This window comes from Cebidichthys violaceus, unplaced genomic scaffold (genome assembly GCF_023349555.1).
Source record: "Cebidichthys violaceus isolate CVI_PGR_0920_01 unplaced genomic scaffold, fCebVio1.0.p SCAF_170, whole genome shotgun sequence".
NCBI classification, from domain to species: Eukaryota; Metazoa; Chordata; class Actinopteri; order Perciformes; family Stichaeidae; genus Cebidichthys; species Cebidichthys violaceus.
Genome location: NW_027176341.1, coordinates 102,272 through 121,919, shown reverse-complemented (window position 1 = coordinate 121,919; position 19,648 = coordinate 102,272). Strand labels below are relative to the sequence as shown.

General features: G+C 46.0%; 2 protein-coding genes and 1 non-coding gene across 3 annotated transcripts; 1 reads left to right on the top strand and 2 right to left on the bottom strand.

Annotated features, from left to right (window-relative positions):
• The first annotated feature begins 260 nt into the window (after positions 1-260).
• Positions 261-5,788, top strand: LOC137874174 (gap junction beta-4 protein-like). Its single transcript, XM_068712745.1, has 4 exons — positions 261-595; positions 3,448-3,637; positions 3,928-4,229; positions 4,363-5,788. The coding sequence occupies exons 2-4, from the start codon at positions 3,467-3,469 to the stop codon at positions 4,703-4,705; spliced, it is 816 nt and encodes a 271-aa protein (XP_068568846.1). The 5' UTR covers positions 261-595; positions 3,448-3,466; the 3' UTR covers positions 4,706-5,788.
• Positions 5,789-7,152: 1,364 nt separating this feature from the next.
• On the bottom strand, positions 7,153-7,234 carry trnas-gcu (transfer RNA serine (anticodon GCU)). Its single transcript has one exon. It is a non-coding gene; the product is annotated as a tRNA-Ser (tRNA).
• A 951-nt stretch (positions 7,235-8,185) lies between these two features.
• Positions 8,186-11,281, bottom strand: marcksl1a (MARCKS-like 1a). Its single transcript, XM_068712746.1, has 2 exons — positions 10,974-11,281; positions 8,186-9,657 (listed from the first exon to the last, which is right to left on the bottom strand). Exons 1-2 carry the CDS (start codon positions 11,061-11,063, stop codon positions 9,091-9,093), a joined length of 657 nt encoding a protein of 218 aa, XP_068568847.1. The 5' UTR covers positions 11,064-11,281; the 3' UTR covers positions 8,186-9,090.
• Between the last annotated feature and the right edge of the window lie 8,367 nt (positions 11,282-19,648).

The following is a 19,648-nucleotide window of genomic DNA, read 5'->3' as shown; positions in this document are numbered from 1 at the left end:
CTGCAGCAACAAGTTACTGAAACAGTTTGACACACTACATTCTTTTAAATCTGATTTAGTTCTGTGAGTCTGTTACCATGTGAACATGTTGCTCACTGTAAAAACACATCTGCATTACTGCCCAAAGGGTGTGGCATCTTCCTCTCTCTCTCTCTCTCTTTCTTACTCTCTTTTTCCTACATACTTACACACACACATGCACACACACACACACACACACACACACAGGCATTCTGTTTGGGAAGGATGGGTGTTTATGTGTCTTGTTTCTTTACCTATTCATAGGGTGTTAGGTTACATGCCTCAGAGGGAGTGGAGCCTTCCTGTATCATGCAAACTGACAAGACAGGGCATGCAAGTCTGTGTCTATGTGCGTGTGTGTGTGTGCGTGGTGACGTAGCAACTCTTGAATCTGGTTTGGCAGGAATTCTGAGGGAAGGGCGAGAGAGCAGAGACAGAAACAGAGAGAAAAAGCAGCGGAATCGTTTAAACCAGTTTTTACTGAACTATATTTAACTTTACAGCTGTTTATCAATCTTCTCCTGCTGGTGTCGATATATTGGATTTAGGTATTTGAGTCTGGTTCCAGCACTAGGTAAGATTCTTTTTTGTTTGGTTTTCATTAATGTTGTATCACAAGCCTAAAGTGAGGACTGAGCGGTAAACAAAAGACTGTAGCCTGTTAGTTACAGTGATGTCTTTTTCCTTATTTACCCTAAAACAGGACAATAGAAACTGTTAGTTATGCCAACATATGGGGAGAAAACCTCTAGGCCATTTCCCCCTAAAGAAAAAGACACAATGAGAGTAACGTTACACATAGTGTGGCAAGATGTTGCACAATCCGTATAAAGAAAATGTGGTTTTATAAACTCTAGATTCACCACACAGGCCGAGTCGTTGGGGTATGTAGCCGTCTTTAAAGTTAAACATTTCTACACACACACGAGCTGATGTATATCAAGCAATCTGCTTTATAAATAGCCTACCATGCAATTGGTCTTTTAATGGTAGATTTAATGCCTTCCTGAAAATAAAAACAGTTTGCGGTCATTGAAGATCTACGGTTTAATTTGCCACCACATTCCTCGCACAAACAACATTTTATATTTTGTAAACAGCCTCTGCCTGTTGGGGTTTAAAAAAAAAAGAAAAAAAAAAGACAAATATTAATGTAGAATCTGAAATGGTCTCATCATAACCACAGCAGTATGTGGCCCTCACTGGACGAGTCTCATTGCTGCGAAGATTTGTTGTATTTAGCCTATATGACTAAACTAATGGAGTACATCCAGAGTTCTAAGTGTTAACAACGAAAAGCCCTCGGCCACTCCTGTTTGGTGAAATCTAAATATTTTACTCGTGCGTGATGCTTCACTGCTCCACAAAATCGTACACGTCTAAGGATGATGTTTGTATATTCCATATGGGTTTCTCTTCATGACCAGCGATGTGGTGGGAATTCAAGTAAAAACAAAAGGAAAATATAATTTAAAAAAAATCTGTTATACCTTCAGAGAAGTATTTATTTAAAAAAAGTATTAATTAAACTTGATCAAAGCTTTAGTGGTTCCCGTTTATTTGACCAGCAGAGATAAACTATATGTGGCAAAATTAGATACACATTTTTAGTGAATGAATGTAATTGCGTTTTACAATAAAAGGACTAAAAATGAAGTATATCTTACCACCGAAAAAGAAGAATCTGTACAATGCCAGCCCCATGGTACTATGAAAAACATGATTCAATAGACTGGGTAACCCACTTTAGATTTAGTTTGCAAGGATAAAGACATATTTGTTAAACACACACACACACAGACACAAACACAGACAAACAGTATCTAGGTAACTTAAATTGTGAAACCACACATTGGCCAGGAGGTTTATGCTTGAAGTTATATCTATAATGGGCCAATGACACCTGGTTGTTTCATTCATGAACCTCATTCCTCTTGTTCCACAGCAGCGATGGTTACGGTTAACACACACAGCAGCTGTGTGTACAGAATGAACAGCGTCCAGGATGGAGCACAAAGACATATTTTGATCATTAACATTTGATCTTATTTAACACTGGAACAGAGCTGTGTTATCATAGCAGGAGAAGCACAGGTGTAACTAATACCATTAACCATGGCTTAAAAGGTTTTGTTACAACCGTAATCATGTTTCACATTTCTAAGTGCAACACTCCCAACTCCTCAAACTGGTTTGTCTGTGTGTCATAGAGCATATTGTTAGTTCCTGTTCAAAAACAAAAGATTTTCCTAGATATGTAAAGCTAAAAGTATCACGGTGGAGCAGTGGAATCTTCATTATAATGAGATACTATCTCAAAATAATGAGATAGTAAATCGAAATTATGAGATAGTAAGTAAAAATGTTGAGATAGTAAGTTGACATTTTGAGATAGTAAGTTGAAATTTTGAGATAATATCACATTATAATGACTTACATGATCTGTATTTTTTTCCTCACAGTGGCGAAAATGGGCTTCCATAGTTTGTTTGTTGGAAATGTGCTCTAAATTCTAAATTTAAAAAGCTGCTTTCTTGCAGAGATTTGGATGAGCAGATTGAAACCACTCTCCTGTCATTACGGTAAATTTGTAGCTAGCAGCCAGTTAGCTTATCTTAGCACAATAGCCTGCATAAAAGGGGGACTCTGGTTCATCAAACGTCACTGTTTGATTAGGGTTTGTGTGCCACACTACTTCTTGGTAGCAGTTGCCGGGCGACCGGTGGACATTTCAGGAAGTGGTCCCAGCCAGAAACAGTCGAGCACTATAACCGCAAATTGTTGCTAAAAATGCTGCCAGAGTGAAACCAGAGCTTTAGGGGTGCTGGAAGGCAGATTAGGTTTCCTTTGGAAGAAGCCAGGCTGTCGCCCCCCCACCCCCCCTGTTTCCAGTCTGTTATACGCTATGCTAACAGGCTGCTAACTTCATCTTCTCTGGCCTATGCACAGTACATCTCGTTATATAGCTACTAAAAACATGGGCCTTCATTAGAGGGGGCCCGGTGACAGTAATAATCCTAAATAACAATTTATGAAGCATTTAAAAAAATAAAATGCAATTTGGAACAAGACAACAACGAAACCCCTGCAGACATGAGATAAAAATCTGTTTCCAAATGTCACCTCCCACTCCTGACCTGATCTGATGTTTAGTTCAGACAAGCCCATGCAAGCTCTTAGTCTTGTGTCTTAGCCAGTCACACCGGTTCTGGGTACAGCTGTATTTTGAAGTATTCACTCATCATGTAACTTGCATCTGTTGGATTGGGCAACATCTGGCTAATTCTGAACCAGAAGCCTACATTTTATGGTATAGTTGCAAGTAATTGTCTGATCGTCTTTTATCTTGTGATACGGATGTGGAAGCACGGCCCTTTATTCTCCCTTTCCTCTCCGTTAAAGCGTACGTTTGTGTCCATCACACAGGCCCCGTGCAGCAGCAGCGATGAACTGGTCGGGCCTGGAGAGCTTGTTGAGCGGAGTCAATAAATACTCCACCGCGTTCGGGAGGATTTGGTTGTCCATGGTGTTTGTGTTCCGGGTCATGGTGTTTGTGGTGGCAGCGCAGAGGGTTTGGGGTGACGAGAGCAAAGACTTTGTGTGTAACACTCGGCAGGTAAGACGTTGTCCTTTTCTATTCTGACACTATTCTTACATAAAAATCAGCACATCGTCCACGTGGTATTTGATTCTGGATTGTTTTGTATTCATCATTTTCATCACAGTTGCAGTAGTAGTGGTATGAAATAAAACTAGTGCCACTTTGAGACTCGGTTCCTTGTTGTTCTTCTTCTTTTATCTCTGGCACAAAGGCAATAACTTACACTCTCACTTGTTTTAACCATCTGAGACATTTTAGTCATTACAGAAAAAGCAATTGCTGTAAATGTTTTACTCTGTCTCCAGCCTGGCTGCACCAACATCTGCTATGACCACATCTTCCCCATCTCCCATATCCGCCTGTGGGCTCTGCAGCTGATTTTCGTCACGTGTCCGTCCCTGATGGTGATGGCTCATGTTAAATTCCGCGAAGGAAAGGACAAGAAATACGAGGCGCTGCACCACGGCTCTCACCTGTACGCCAACCCCGGCAAGAAGAGAGGGGGGCTGTGGTGGACCTATCTGCTGAGTCTGGTCTTCAAGGCTGGATTCGACACGTCCTTCCTGTACATCCTGTACCGGATATACCATGGATACGACTTGCCCAAGTAACGCTCGTGCCTTTTTTACTTTTCAGACGAAAGCGCGGCCTTTTAATCGTCTTCAGCATGGACGTTGGAAGTGAACAGCCAAACCGATTGATCGATTGACTCTCCATTCTTCTTCAATCCTTTCTTTCAGGTTGTCCAAGTGTTCCCTGGAGCCGTGCCCCAACACCGTGGACTGCTTCATCAGTCGCCCCACGGAGAAGAAGATCTTCATGATCTTCATGGTCGTTTCCAGCGCGCTGTGCATCCTGATGTGCCTCTGCGAGATGGTTTACCTCATCGGCAAGCGCGTCGCCAAGCTGGTGAGGGTCCGCCAGGACAACGAGAGGTACCGCTTTGCCGAGCAGCACGAGCTCACCAACATGGCCCCACCGAGGTCCCAGTACCGCAGGACCGATCCGACTCTGACAGAGAGCCAGATGAGTTTAAATAAGACGGACAAGGTCAGAGACGGCGGTATAAGCACGACCTTGTAGGACTTGGTCGGGGGGTGTGGGGTTGGGGTCACTGAACCATGGGGTTGTTTCTAACTGGTGGACCCCAATAAAGTTATTGGACCGAAAAGACTGTGACCCAGCTGAACATGAAACATTCCTGGCTCTCCGTCGGAAGGATCGCAAACACTGGCTGGTTGTTTGTTGAACACTGTTAAAGGAGAGGACTACTGGTATCGCTGCGTTTGGATATCACATTTTTTTTTGTACTATAGGTCTCATCAGCTCATGGCTGACTATACCAGGACCAACATGCAGGAGTTGGCTTTTAAAGCACGCGTCTGATGTTGCGTTGGAAGGGCATTGTTGATCGATTTGTTGAATCAACGCCAGGTGTGTCCTGTTACATGTGCTGATGAAAGGTCTGGTTTCAAGCGTTATCATTCTGGTATGAGGGGGAAAAAAATGCTCTGACTTGTTTGTATTCGTTTAAACACAATCACATTCGCCTTAGCACAGTAATTTAGAGTCTTTAAGTCGTAGTGGTTTTTACACCACATGTCTGGAGGGGGGGAAGGTCACACACACTGCATGACCTTTCACCAAGAAGGATCTCTAATGAGGTCCCCAAAATTCAGAAGTTCACACATGGTGCTCGGGCGTCAATGCTGATCTGGGGTTTTGGCGAACCGGATCTGATTGGGACACCAAACGCGTTACCAGAAGCCACACAAGATGGATTTTCCGTGTGATGTGATGTGTGATCCTGCAATTCTTGGCTGCAGCGCAAGCTATTGCTTGTGTCTCTGAGCTGAAGAAAAAAAATAAAAAATTGTCGGCGACAAGAAAATCTGGGGTAAAGTCGTGTAGCGGGAACGAGGAAAAGAAAAAAAAGGGACCAAAACACTGCCGGGAATTTGATGAGCTGATGCCCCACGTCATGCGTTGAGTTTATAAGAGGATATTTCTACCTTGCTTAATTCGCTGAGCTGGCAGGGTGACGTTACCGGACAAGGTCACCATGTGTACCCCAGACACAACTGCTTCTGTTCAGTCAACTGGAGTCAAAAGAGTCAACTGGAATGTCATAATGTGGTCCAATAGTTTTTTTTAAAACTTGTTTCTATTGACATATATATATATACGTATGTATATATATATATATATATATATATATATATATATATATATATATATATATACATATATATATATATATATATATACGTATATATGTATATATATATATACGTATATATATATATGTATGTATATATATACGTATATATATATATATATATACATATATATATATATACGTATATATATATATATATATATATATATATATATATATATATATATATATATATATATATATAGCTATATTTAATTGCTTGTTAAATAAAAATGCTGATCAAGCTATGTGCCTGGACTGTCCCTCTTTGCAGAAAGGTCCATGCTGGTATGTTTTTTTCGCACCGACACGCGGGGGTTTGTAAATAAAGTTTACTGTTGCTCCTAATACCAGTGACAAACTCACTCGAGAAGGAGAAGGATTAACAAAAATCAACTTAAGCAGCGGGTGTAAATAAACATTTATATTATATTCAACCCTTTGAGCCCGATGGAGCGATACCAGGTCCTCTTACGTGGTTACAAAAAGTCAGAAGATGGTCAATTTTTTAGAAGAAATATTTTATAAAGGTTTGAAAACTTGGGGTCTTCAGTTTTCTAGACCGTCCCAGGCCTGCATAACTGCGATCACCGTCTTACTTTTAGTGACTTGCATGATGGTTAGTGATTTTGTCCGACTTGCCATATGCCACATGTTTATTGTGTTGTTGCAGTTAAGTGGAATTCAGCCATCATAAATTGTATAGTTTACTCATAAAAATTGCCTATTTGAATTTACTTATTTTGTTGCTTAAAAAGCAACTTTTTTATCACAGAACGTCAAACAAAAGTTGGAATAAAAACAGTTTAATTATGTTCTGTTACCACTAGATGGCAGCATGTCCCACGTTGACAATACCTGTCAATTTATCCATCTAACTATCTACAGACATTTTAGGGATTTTTGTCCAGAGATATGTTATTTTACACGGGGACAAGGCGTAAAAGCAGCCGCAGTGAGCACGTATTGATCATTCATCAAGGTAAGAGCACAAATATTTACCCGTGAAGTCCCCTCGTGTTTACAACCACGTGTCGGTGGCGTGCATCAAGAGCTCTAAACGCAGCTGCACGTGTGGGCGGCGCAGCTACTCTCACCAGACGAGCCTTCATGTGCTTCTTTAAAACACATGGAATTCCTCCATTTGCTAGTATTTGCGTGGGCTACAATTTCCCACGATATTATGTCTTACGGAAGCGTAACATAACGCTTCAGAAGAGAAACACGGGCTTATTACGTTACAGTTATAATCTTTTTCAGTCTCTTTTTTTTATTTCATGGCTACTTTAACATTTATCAAATTGAAAATATCCGACGAGGATGGGATTCGAACCCACGCGTGCAGAGCACAATGGATTAGCAGTCCATCGCCTTAACCACTCGGCCACCTCGTCTGTGCTCAGTGTGTAATAACTTATAATATTTCGACATACAGTAGTTGTCATTCAAATATTTGTGACGTTGACCTTATCTGGGTCTGCTCAACGTTGCTGCTTTTACATTGTGTTGTACGGAAGCGCGTACGGCCAAATCTACTTCCACATCCCATTAAAGCGCATTATAAGTCTTGCTGAAGATACTACGTAAACAACTAGCTAACTTTGGCTAATAGCATAACACGAACAACGTGTGAATTAGACGTTAACGTGTTGTACTCTTACCGAACAGCAACAATTGTGCAGACTCATGTACAATACACACGGCTGTCCACCACAGGGAGCCAGAGACCAACTAATAATTAGCGATTTTAAGCCTCTGATAACCAACTGGATTTTACTCCAGCAGCTGATGTCAAATAAGCGGCCATAATTAATTGAAGATGATGCTATAAAGAAAAAAAAAAACGTATGACTTGTCATGCTCTCACATAATACACTATTTGGATTCAAATGTTTGTCACGCACACAACTAATGTGAAGTGAAATTATGCAATGAGATGTGGGCCTAATGTGCTAAAAGAATAGTCCAGAATGCATGAAAACTATCTTAAGGATAAAAATAAATATGCAGATATTGTTCTATTTATGACACAATATTGGTGCAGATGTGACCAGTTTATTATGCAGATCACGCGTGAATCAAGTGTGACTCAGGGTCTTGGAACCACCAATTCACTGGTGTTTATTTATTTTTCCATTTTCATAATTAGCTGATTTAATGACATAAAGCTCATTTGTCTCATTTAAATCTAAATCATGGTTGCTTTGACTTAGTTTTCTCTCATCTGCTAATTAACTGAATGTTTATGTATTTATGATGTAACTATACAATAAGACTATCTTTAGTCTAGTCTAACGTCATCAATGTGTCTTGAGGTGTGAATCAAAAGGCGGAACACAGACCGGGGGGATCGAACATTTATTTACCCTTATTAAAAGTTACAATAAAACCATTGACATCTTCAAACGATAGCAAAATAAAGAGAACCAAAAATATTGGCCAAAACATATTTACAGAGACGGTTTGCAGATTAAAAAGCTCACATTTTGTACACAACCCCAACCCCTGCATCATAAACTCTGAAATGTGAACACTGCAATACTCAAGAAGCTTGAATGTGGTTTTAGCCAGAAGAAGAAAAAAAAACTAATCGAAATGCACGTACAAAGACATTGCTCCTTTTTCCACCTCCCCTCGTCGATTTTTAACTTTTCTATACATGACAAAATACTTGAAATTTGGGGGGGGGGGGTTAAACATAGGAATGTAGAATTCTAAAAACGAGTAAGATCTTTCTGAAAGGTTTATGTGTCCATATAACAGTCATTTCGAGTGAAGGAGATGCTCTGCCCCGCTCCGCAACGGTGACAATTTTTAGATCCCAAAAGAAAAAAAAAGGAAGATGAGAAATAAAAATAAAAATGTTATAGGGCTGCCACGCTGTTAAAAAAAAGGATGCTTCTCCGTGAACTGGGAAAATAAGTCAGTATTCCTGATTCGCTCCACATCCAATCCATTTACCTTCGCCACACGCCAGTCCCCGTGTGTACCATGAGGGGGCGACACACGCCGACGCTTTGATGAGAGGGCCCGGTGAGATTCCGTCTGTCGAAGAACTAATAAAAGGCAGTGAACTGGTGGTTGACTCAGCAGACGCGATATATCCCTTGTCTTCTTCTCTAGTTTCGTTTATAACTTTTAAGAACGTGGCACGCGTCTCTCATATATATATTTATATACTTTAATCTTGGAAAATCAGTTCAGGTGCCGCGGCTGGGGGGAGGGGGAGGGGGGGGGAGGGTGAGTGCAGTCACTCTGCCTTGGCCTCACCCTCGGGGGCCGCGGGTGTCGTGTCCTCGGCAGGGGCGGCGGCAGGGGCGACCTCCTCGGCCGGGGCAGCCTCTGTGGGTGGGGCCTCCTCCTTCGCCTTGGCCTCTCCCTCGGGTGCGGCCTCCGCGGCAGCTGGAGCTGCGGCGGCGGCGGCCTCGTCCTCTTTGGCCTCGGTGGCCGGCGTCTCCTCTTTGGTTTCCTTGGCCGCGTGGCCGTTCTCCTCGGGCTTGTCCTCGGCCGTCGGGGAGGCGGCCTCCTCCTTGGCCTCCTCGCCACCCTTCTTGCTCTTCTTCAGTGAGATGCCCTTGAACTTGAAGGAGTTCTTCAGGGAGAACTTCTTCTTCTTCTTGCCCTCCTTGCCTCCTTGGCCGCCCTCGCCCTCCGGCTTGGCGGCCTCCCCCTCGGCCGCGGGGGCCGGCTCGATGGCGTCCCCGGTGCCGTTTTCGCCCTCCTTGGCGGGTTCGGCTGTTCCGTTTCCATCGGCGGCGGCCACTTCCCCGTCGGGCTTGGCCGACACGTCACCGTTGGTTTTGACGTGACCGTTCTCCTGCAAAGAAGAACTCATTAGTCGTGGATTTAAGTAGTCAAACTGGGCCCAAAATAAACATGTTGCCTCTGCAGTATGGGGGGGGGGGGGGGGGGGAATCACTCAAATAAACAGATGGATAAACTGTAGATGAAAATGTGCACAGCATTCCAAATAAAAGGGATCTGGCATATGACAGATTAGCATTAGCCCATTTACTCCAATAGTTAATCCATGTTATACTTGAGGAAAGCTGCTTGCACTGACAGTGGTTGCTAGGGGGCGGGGGTCAGACAGCTGTTTGCATGACTACTAAGAAGCCACACGGGGGCAGTAGTGCTGCGTTCAAACGTCAACACGGCAAGCGACTTGGGGAACAAAGGAATCCCCATGAAACCTGCTTTCTGCTCTCATCCCGGAGCTGCAGCTCCCATCTACCACCGCTCTCTGCGCGAGCTCGGTGTGCCCAGAATACAGCCAGCCAAAGCCGGCATATTCAATTAATCGACTGCGCTCATGAGGGAGAGTGGGCTCCTTTAAGTCGAAAAACTTACAAAAAGGGAACCAAGTTCATCAACATGTGTTGCAATGCGCTTCGCGTTGAATCAAATAATGCATCTTCTGATCTGGGGATAGACTCGAGCGAGCCACTCGTGGACTCGTCGCAGCTCTCATCATTAGCCGTCGCATATCGGTCGTCAACGCACATTTTATTCGACTCCGTGTTGAAACTAGTCAAACAACACGAGACAAAAACCGCATACGTGTATATTAATTTGGGGGGCAGAGTTTTTGGTTGTTTTTTTTAAACTGGCGCCCGTCCCCGCCGCTTTGTTTGCAACTCTGCAAAAAAAAAAAAAAGCGCCTCCAGCAGCGCTCATTTGCATCCTTTGCACCGCTCCGCGTCTTTTGTCTTAGACGTCGAGAGCGACTACCGCCCCGACCGCAGCCAACTCATGAGAGAGAACACGGTCAAAACACGCGCTTCTACCCGAATATGTCGTTCTCGCGTCGAATTTTGCGGGTAAATCGCCCCCACCCCCCACCCGGGGACCGGCGAGCGGAATTAACAAAAGGCAGGTCTGGTGCGCGCCGAGCGGGGACGAGCATGGCCACTCGTCGGCTACTCTGGCTGGAGGTTTCTTTCCTCCTCCCCCCTGTAGACAACCTGTATTTATTTCATTCGCTCTGTAGCCACGCGGGTTAACGGTGCGGGACGTGAAAGAGCAACAGCTAGGCATCGCATCCCCGAGCACCGCAGCGGCACCCCACGCTGCCTTGTGGGCGTTGGGTGCCATGCGTCTCCCCGCTGATTCTGAGTGGCCTACTTCACTCACCTGGCCGTTGGCTTTGGCGGCGACAGGGTCGGCGGCGGCGGCGGCTTTCCCCTCAACAGCTACTCCACCCTTGGACAACGGGGCTCCCATTCTCTTTTACTGTGTGTTGCGAAGAAAACAAAAAAGAAAATCGAAAAAGAAAAACCTCGAGGAGAGTTGTGAGGTTTAAAAATCCAGCGCCGGGATCGGGTAAGGTCTTGCCAAAGAGGTGAAAAAAATCCAACCGGATCTCCTTCTCCCTAGCTAGGTCTGGAAACGAGAAGATCCCCCTTCGCTGAGTGCGGACCCCACGGCGGCTGAGCTGAAATTAAAGGAGGTCGGTGATGAGGCTGTGAGTATTTCTACCGCGCCTCAAAAATCGACCGGAGTCTCCTCCCATGGGCGGGGCAGGCGGGGGGTTTTGTCCAATCTGCAGCCGGGGGACGGGCCTCCTTCGACCTCCCCCCCCTCCCCCCCCCCATGTCACTGCAACAGTCTGCTCAGCAAGACCCGTTCCACTGTTTCACTTGTCTGCAAGGTTTTTGGGGCATTTTGAACTTTTTAAACTTTTGTTCATCAACAGGTCACTGGAAATTCTACTTTGATAACGAACTATAGAAAAAGTACGATAGCATGATGGACAAACAATGCCATACATGTTATGATTCATGCTGTGAATGCTGTGGTGAGAACAACATACACACCACAGAAGTATTTTATCATCAGATCAGTGGATCCTAAACCTAAAGTTCAAGACCCCTAAAAGGGAAATGAAAAATCATATTTGCCATTCAGACCAGCCAATCTGGGAAAGGGAGCATCATAAAGGGGGGGGGGGTGTTGCAAACAGACCTTTTTAGCTATAGAAAGGCTGAAAAAGACTGGTATGAAAATAACGCCAACTTCTTTTACAGTTTCAAAGAAAAACCCTCAGATGATCTTGACGATCTGATTTTTTTTTGCTGTGCAGAAAAAACACCATTTTGAAAGCACCGATGACTCCCATCGATGGCCTCCACTCCGGATTCTCGAGTGACAGGCCCTCGCTTTCCAAGAGTAAACTCGTTACATAACGCACGTCACATCCCGCCTTGCACTCGCTGGAGACCCCTGCCATGGCACTGGGGCTGCTTTGTCACCGACACAGACAGGGAGACAGTGAATCAGCCTGTCAAGCCGGTAATGAGGTCTCTTGGCCAGACGAGCGAATCCCACGATCGCAGCAATGACACTGCATTTTTTTTGTTTTTCCTTTCTTCATTTGGGAGCCCAGAGCTGACGGGTTTCCTCTTGCGACCCGGCGAGGTCAAGGCGGGTCATTGTGTTTTAAGCTGAGGAATAGACTGCTTCCACAGACCGGCATGTCATGAGACGGGGTCATGCATGCGTTGGTGTATGCCAGCCGCCTCCTTTTCAAGCCGTTACTCTTAATTGTGGCAACTTTAACCAAGTTATCCCTTCTTTCCCATCCACGTCTCAACAGAACGGCCCTCTGTCTGCTCCCATCTTTATGGGACTTCATTAAGAGGAATTTATGATTTCCTGTTATGAAAGTCCAGTATTCTTTTGAGGCATTCCTTCATAGCTCCATGTGTGTCTATATCTCTCTCTCTCTAAGCTTTCTGTAATTGTTTCCACCGATCCGATGGCACACAGGACGACCTCCTCCACGCACACTCATATGAGCGTCACGGCCGTGGTATGCGGGGCATGTACGCGTCAGCCGGAGAATGATCTCCATCTATTCAGTGGGCTGAGCGCTCCACAGTGGAATACACCCTCAGGGTTCTGCACTCCTACCAAACCAACCACCACCACTCCTCCATACATTCACCCAAACCCCCCCCCCATTTTCTAGATTAACTTAAATGATTAGTTTGACGTTTTTGAGAAATATGATTATTTAGCATTCTTACCAAAATGTAGATGAGAGGACTTCGTCTCTGTATGCTAAAGGAGAAGCTAGAACCAGCAGCCGATTAGCTTAGCTTAGCATGCAGACTGGAAACACCTTGTTTTTACACATTTTGGGGGGGGGATTTGAAAATCAGACAATACATGTTCATTAACGAGCTTTAGAGTAACGCGTGTATTTGTTACCTTCAGACAGAGACGGCTAGCTGTTTCCCTCCGTTTCCAGTCTTTGTGCTATGCTAAGCGAGTCGGCTTCTTGCCGCTATAGCTACATATTTAGCATACAGACACGAGAGTGGCGTGAATCTTCTCATTTCACTTTGTCTTACACACATACAAACACACTTTGTGGTGCACACACCGAGGTGATGACAAGGCCTGATTTCCTTGAGAAAAATGGTGGCTGGAGGACTTCCCCTGTCCTCGACCTGCCTACTTATTTCTGTCACGTTCAGCATGGCGCTTCATCTCCTCTTCACACACTTTTACCCCCCATCCGAGCCAGTCAATGCCCCTGTTTGTGTGAGTGCCCACTTTGCAAGACCTGACACAGGATGAGCTCCCAAATCCCGCTAAAAGCCTTCATTGTGTCTCTCTCTCTCTCTCTGATGAGCATGACAAGTAGAAAGAGAGGAGAAAAAGAAGAGAGGGAGGAGAATCAGAAACATGTCTCTGAGGTTCCTTTTTGCTTGAGGGAGGAGAAAAGTTATCTTCATGACAGTCACCTTGAACACATTACTTGGGCATATCGGCGTGATGAATATGTAATTTCCCAGGATTCCTCAGTTTGTCAGCAATTCAGGCGTACACAATCACAAAAACAAAAGTGCATCATGCTATGCGACAGCGTTTACAATAAGAAATACATTATAGTTTTAAAACATTTGAATACGTCACAAATATGGTATCCAAGCAAACATGTAAATTTGATTTCATAAGCCTGAATTAGTGTGGTATAAACACAACATTTGCATTGCCAAGCACCTAATTACAAGGAGAATCAGGTGCACAGCCCCCTTCACTGCCATGAATAGCGGTGCGTAGACTTAAAAGAAAGCCCTTTGTAATGCTAATCATTTCGATCAACTGGCTTATTGACTGCAAAAAGGCCCTCACCAGCCGGCAACCACAAAGCTGCACATGGCTTGTGCAGACGATTCGCTCTGCCGGGCTCTGGCAGAGGCTCACGGACAAGGGAGAGGAAGAGGATAGTAGCTGGCCGAGCTTGCATGTTGGACTCGACTCATTGATAAACGCAACCTCTAAAAACCAACAGCAATCATTTTGATGGGAGTAGAGTTCACTCCCCCCCCCCACCCTCCCATCCCCCTCACCATCCCCCCTCTCTCACTGTGCCTAAGGTGGCAGACATGACGCGACACACCCCTCCCAACATTTCTGCGTGCGTGCAGACATGCCACAGAGCCGGTTGCCATGGCAACTGCTGCTTCCAGCGACGTCTCCGGCTGATGCGGCTTGGTGGGAACCCAGTGGAAGAGGATGCGGTTGTTTTTGTTTGCTTTACCAAACAAAAACAACGTTTTTACCCCCCCCCCCCCACACACACACACACACACACACACACACACACACACACACACAATTTCTGCAGCCAAGCTGCTCAACCTCAAATGAAGCGTGGTTTCCTTTTAACCTTTACCCTTCGCCATCTCCCCAACAGACTCCATTTTTATTCCTTCCTCATCATAAATTATTTTTCTCGAAGCGTGTGCTTCTCCACGTGTGCTTCTCTGGCATCAAGGCTTTCGGTTGTTGCCGGCAAATTCACCCAGCGGTGCTTTGTTTCCATCTGTGGTCATAACATGCGGGCCAGGTAGGGAAGGCAGCGAGGGGGTGGAAACAGATGGCGAGACAAGAGAAAGGAGACGGTGAGGGGTTAAGAAGTGCAGAAAGCGTTGATGAGTGAAGCAGAGGGAGAGTATATGGGGCTGGGCATAGTGTGTGTGTGTGTGTGTGTGTGTGTGTGTGTGTGTGTGTGTGTGTCAGACAGGGACATACAGTAGCAAGGCAGCTCATCCCCACTGCCAACGGCACTGCGGCGTTACTAGGTCAGTGTGCCATCAACTCATTCATCATTATCACAGCCTGCTCGTCCTCCTCCGCTCTCCCTCCTCATCCCTCCCACGCGTTCTTTGCAGTTGCTCTCTTCTCCCCGCAATGGGAGACAACGGAGAGCCTCGGAGGCAGAACGGAGGGAAAGTAAAAAACGCACTGACACACAGGAGCAGGGAAACGGCGAAATCATCTTCCTCTTATGAGACAAAAACAACAAAATTGTGCATCACAGTGTAAGCCAAGTCAGATAAAATCAATACCATCTCTCCTATCTGTGCGCTTAATGGCGCTGGGGGGGGGGGGGGGGGGGGGGGGGGGAGGGGTGGTTAGCTTAGCTTAGCACGAAGACAGGAGAAAACAGCTAGCTATTTTGTTTAGTTACAACATAAACCAAAGTGTGTAAAAACAACAATGCACGTTTTTTTACGGGTAATTAGGCACCACACAGTTTTCATGCCCAGGTCGGAGGCGAGTGATTTCCAGAAGACTCCGCCGGTCGCCTGACAAGAATTTAGGCCGAGGCCTTGGAAAGGGACGCAAGGCTGGAAACCCCGTGACCCCTGCAAAAGAAAAGTGCTAAAGAACAGCATAAGCACCTCTGAATGACGCGTCAATAATATAAAAAAATACCGTTCATCACATAAAACGTCTGTCCAAAAAAACAAAAATCACAGGACGTCGGATGCCCCGTGAGAGACCGAAACCAACTGTCCCCGGGGGAATTCAGTTTAATTTAGCACGACACACTCCAGAACCGATAGAGCACAATGGGCTGTAATTCATGACAGCTTTGCATTCCTGCATATTAGAGAAGGGCCTGAGTGATATCGGTCCGCACAGACATCTCCCCTGCTGCTCAGGAATAGCTGGCAGCATGAGTGGCGTTTGTTTGGTCCACACAAAGACATATATACGACAACAAACACTTGCGTGCAGCCGCATGCAAATGCATTTCTCCCACCACCACCACCACCACCACCACCGCTACACACACACACACACACACACACACACACACAGACTCATTAGCTGCTAGCTGGGGCTTTTTTTTTTTTTTTTTTTTTGGCCAATCCGTGAGATCATCACTCTCTCCGAGCCCCCGTCAGTTTTTGCTTCTCCAACCCCCCCCCATCCCCCCCCGCCCCTCCTCCTCCTCTTCCATCCTCATTGTAATGCAGATTTCAGGGCCGGGTGGGGGATGGGAGCCGAGAGAAGAGGTTTGTGGGGAGAGGCTGTGGTCGGTGTTAAGTATGACCTGGCAGCCCTGCTGTGCCTCAGCGGGCGGTCCGGCGTGGGCTGTGGGGGGAGGGGGAGGGGGAGGGGGAGCCCGAGAGAGAGAGCGAGAGAAAGAGAGAGCTTTGAGGGTTATCCGACAGCCTGTACACATGACTCAGACATCAGACATCCCGGCCTCTTAGAAGAAAAAAAAAGATGGCAGACGCGCCGCTTGTATCTCCATTCACCATAATCTCATCCAGGAGTGGAGCTGAGAAGAATAGGATGTTCGATGGCGTTTGTGCTCCGTCTAGACAGAATGAGCTTAATGTAACAGAGGTCCTGTTGTTGTTCCCCTCCGTCATACACTAACACCACGTCAAACTAACTGGAAAAACGAATAGAGATCATAATCTGCAAACGGTATAGTACATTCATCTGTGTATTCTTCTGTGCGGAGGCAGTGAAACCCATTACCGAAACATCGCTAATTTGCCCACGCAGATTGTTCAGCTGTTGCTCAATGAGGTGTTGTGGTGAGTTTGGGGGAGGGGGAGGGGGGGGGGGGGGGGTCTAGTCTAGTTCTTAAGGCCGCAGCTTAAGCTCATCCCAGCTGTCGGAGAAGTCAAACCTTGACTTATTTACAGAGCCCCTGCCCTCCTGTGACAATGCCCCCCCCCCCCCCCCCCATCCCAGCAAACTATCACACACACACACCAGAATGGAGGGCAGAGATGGTAGAGATTGTGTTTTAGTGAGCCATGTGTGGGATGGATTCATTGACTCATGAAAAAAAAAAAAAGAGCCCGTTGTTGACTCCTCATCCCCTGTTTGATTACACTGAATTTCACTCGAAACGCGTTTTCCGACAAAGTAGCGCGCCTCTTTCAATTAGGGTTAGACTTTTATTATAATAATTACAACTGCGCGACCATTTGTAATTTCCTGGCCGTGCTCCACGTGGTTCTGAGTGCAGGTTCAACAACAGAGGCACGGAGTCAACGGCACATAAGAGAGGCGGATGTTTGCCAAAGGAGACGCAGGTCCTCCAGCTGAAGGATGCCCTTCCCACTCGACTTAACTCAGTCAGTTTTGTGTTGTTTTTTTTTTTGCTCAGCTTTGGCGCGATCCATTCTTCGGTTGTCATTTTGCTCCAGTTTTCCAGTTCCCCCATCTGCCATTGCAGCTGTGTTGTCATGGAGCATCATTGCAGCGTGTTGCGCTTGCTCGTGAGTGACCTATTTATAACCCGCCCCTTCAATCTCTTGCCCCCGATTCCCTCTCTCTCTCTCTTGTCCTCCTCCGGTTTATCAAAACATGGTTACGTAAAAAAGAAGAAAAAAAAACGTCTCCTTTTGAAGCGGCGTCGGGTCGTCGCTGGGGCATGAACATCTCTCTGAGTTATTAAATAATTCAGGAGAAAGGGTGAGGTGTTCGGTCTGGGTTATTGAGAGATATTCTTAGCTCAAAAGTGGCATAACAGAGACTCGAGTGCCACGTGTTCATTTGAAAAATGTCGAAAGTCACCTTTCAACTGAAGCTAGAGCTTTTTCCTCGTCCGTAATCTGACGTATGTCGGAGTGAAAGGTACATATCTACATTGTTAGATCAGAAGTGGTTAGAAAGCTGCTGCGATATTGCTCCGCTAGCTGCAGCGGTCAAGTGCAGGTTTATGCGAGAGGTCGGGATCAGCCAGGTGTCCCAAATCACTATTTGATATATTGGATACATTTATGTAAGTTCAAGTTATCAAGAGTACGCTACAGGAAGAGAAAATAAAATGCGTTTTGATTTAAAAGCACCATATTTGACACGTGGAATTATCAACACAGGAACACATTATTAAAACTCTGAAAATAAACGTTTTGTTTCTCTGCATCTCGTCGCTCAGTGAACCAGCAGTGTTTCCCTCCCTCTCATTTGCGCTTTAATTCATCTAGAACCGACCAACTGTGTTCTCAGGGCAGCACTGACCTCATCTCCACTGGTCTGCTGAGACAGCTCGCATCGATCTATTCCAGCTTGACCAACCTGCCCACTTGAGTCTGCATTAGTCCACCGGTGAGCCCTCATTACCCGCGACGCCGCGACCCAAAAGTGATTGCAAGTGATTGATTGGGGATTGATCGGGAGGGTAAGGAATGTGGGTGCCGCGGGCCAGTTATTTACGCGTCGTGTCTCATCAGGAAGTGGGCGCAAGCCCCGAGATTTACTGTTACTGCCTGTATTATTCTCTCGAACATTCACTCCCCGTCAGCGCCTGAGATACCGCCCCGACAGGAAGATACATTAAAAACAAAACGGGACGAATATATCTCCCGCTGACAGGTACAATGTGAAAGACACCTGCTCCGACGAGGGGAGAAAAGAAAAAGCCATTTGTCAGTTTTAGAGGGAGACACTTCCCTTGTACGACTTCCCCCCTTCGGGGCTTACCAACAAGGTTATCGTGGGTGAGCTGGGACCGGAGATCAATTGTGGCCGGTTAGGAGACCCTCTGTATCTGTCGCCATCAGAAAGGGACGGGCAGTGACAGCAGGCACGGTATTGGGGTCAAGGGCGTCGCTTGGCGCAGGACAGGAGGGTTTTAGCGGCATATGATCAGGTGCTCCCGGCGGATTTCCATCGCATCCGCAAAATACCCACACATGTAAGCCGATCACGCACCATTCAGGTACCGTGTGGGAGTTAATCTGCTTTAACCCAACGACAAAGGTTTTGATATATATAGGAGGCCGCATTTTGATGAGATTGTCGGTTTCTTTATTGATGTCATTCAGGATTTAAGCCCATGGATGTGTAACATAAGCACATTACCTGTGTTCACAGGGAGAGGGCCGGAGCGACGTGGTGCAACAGGGAGCAATTTGATCGGCGTCCATTGCGGCTTGATTTCTGTCGCCTGCCGGTGAGGCTTGCCCTCGGGGAAAGTGGTTCATTATGGTAAGCAAAGACCGTTGAACTATCAAGGCTATTTGGTGTCACGATTGTGGTCCCTGCAGCGTGTGATTGGATGTCGGTGTGGCTGGTCACGGGGCAGCTCCTTTTACATGCGCTTAAGAATTTGCCCAAAAGGGGCTCATACCTGAAACATTCCAGGGTGTCCCATTTAGTAAGTAAATGGGAGACAAACAAAATCATGATACTCTTACTTTACAGCTGTCGTAGAGTTGGGTGTGTGTGTGTGTGTGTGTGTGTGTGTGTGTGTGGGTGTTCAGAAGAATTGCCAGAAGCGTTGACAGCCCCAGGTTGTTAGGATTTAATAGATGGGCAGGTAATAAACTGGACATTTAAAGGGCCGTCTACTTTTACGCTCTCTGCGGAACATTCGGAGGATTCTTCAAGGGAGATTTATGTGAGCGTCATGGGAAAGTTTGCCGGGTGCAGGCAAGTTGTCCCTCCTAATGGACCGAGTGACCTCAGTCCCCTCAAGGAAAAGGGTCACCCGGGGTGATTCACGGCCAGGCGCTCTGACTGGCTTGATCTCAGAG

Coding starts and splice junctions, on each gene's coding strand:
- LOC137874174 (XM_068712745.1), top strand. CDS start 3,467: ATGAACTGGTCGGGCCTGGAGAGCTTGTTGAGCGGAGTCAATAAATAC. Junction 3,638..3,927: donor TTGTGTGTAACACTCGGCAG/GTAAGACGTTGT, acceptor CTCTGTCTCCAG/CCTGGCTGCACCAACATCTG. Junction 4,230..4,362: donor CATGGATACGACTTGCCCAA/GTAACGCTCGTG, acceptor CCTTTCTTTCAG/GTTGTCCAAGTGTTCCCTGG.
- marcksl1a (XM_068712746.1), bottom strand. CDS start 11,063: ATGGGAGCCCCGTTGTCCAAGGGTGGAGTAGCTGTTGAGGGGAAAGCC. Junction 9,658..10,973: donor CCGCCAAAGCCAACGGCCAG/GTGAGTGAAGTA, acceptor TCTTCTTTGCAG/GAGAACGGTCACGTCAAAAC.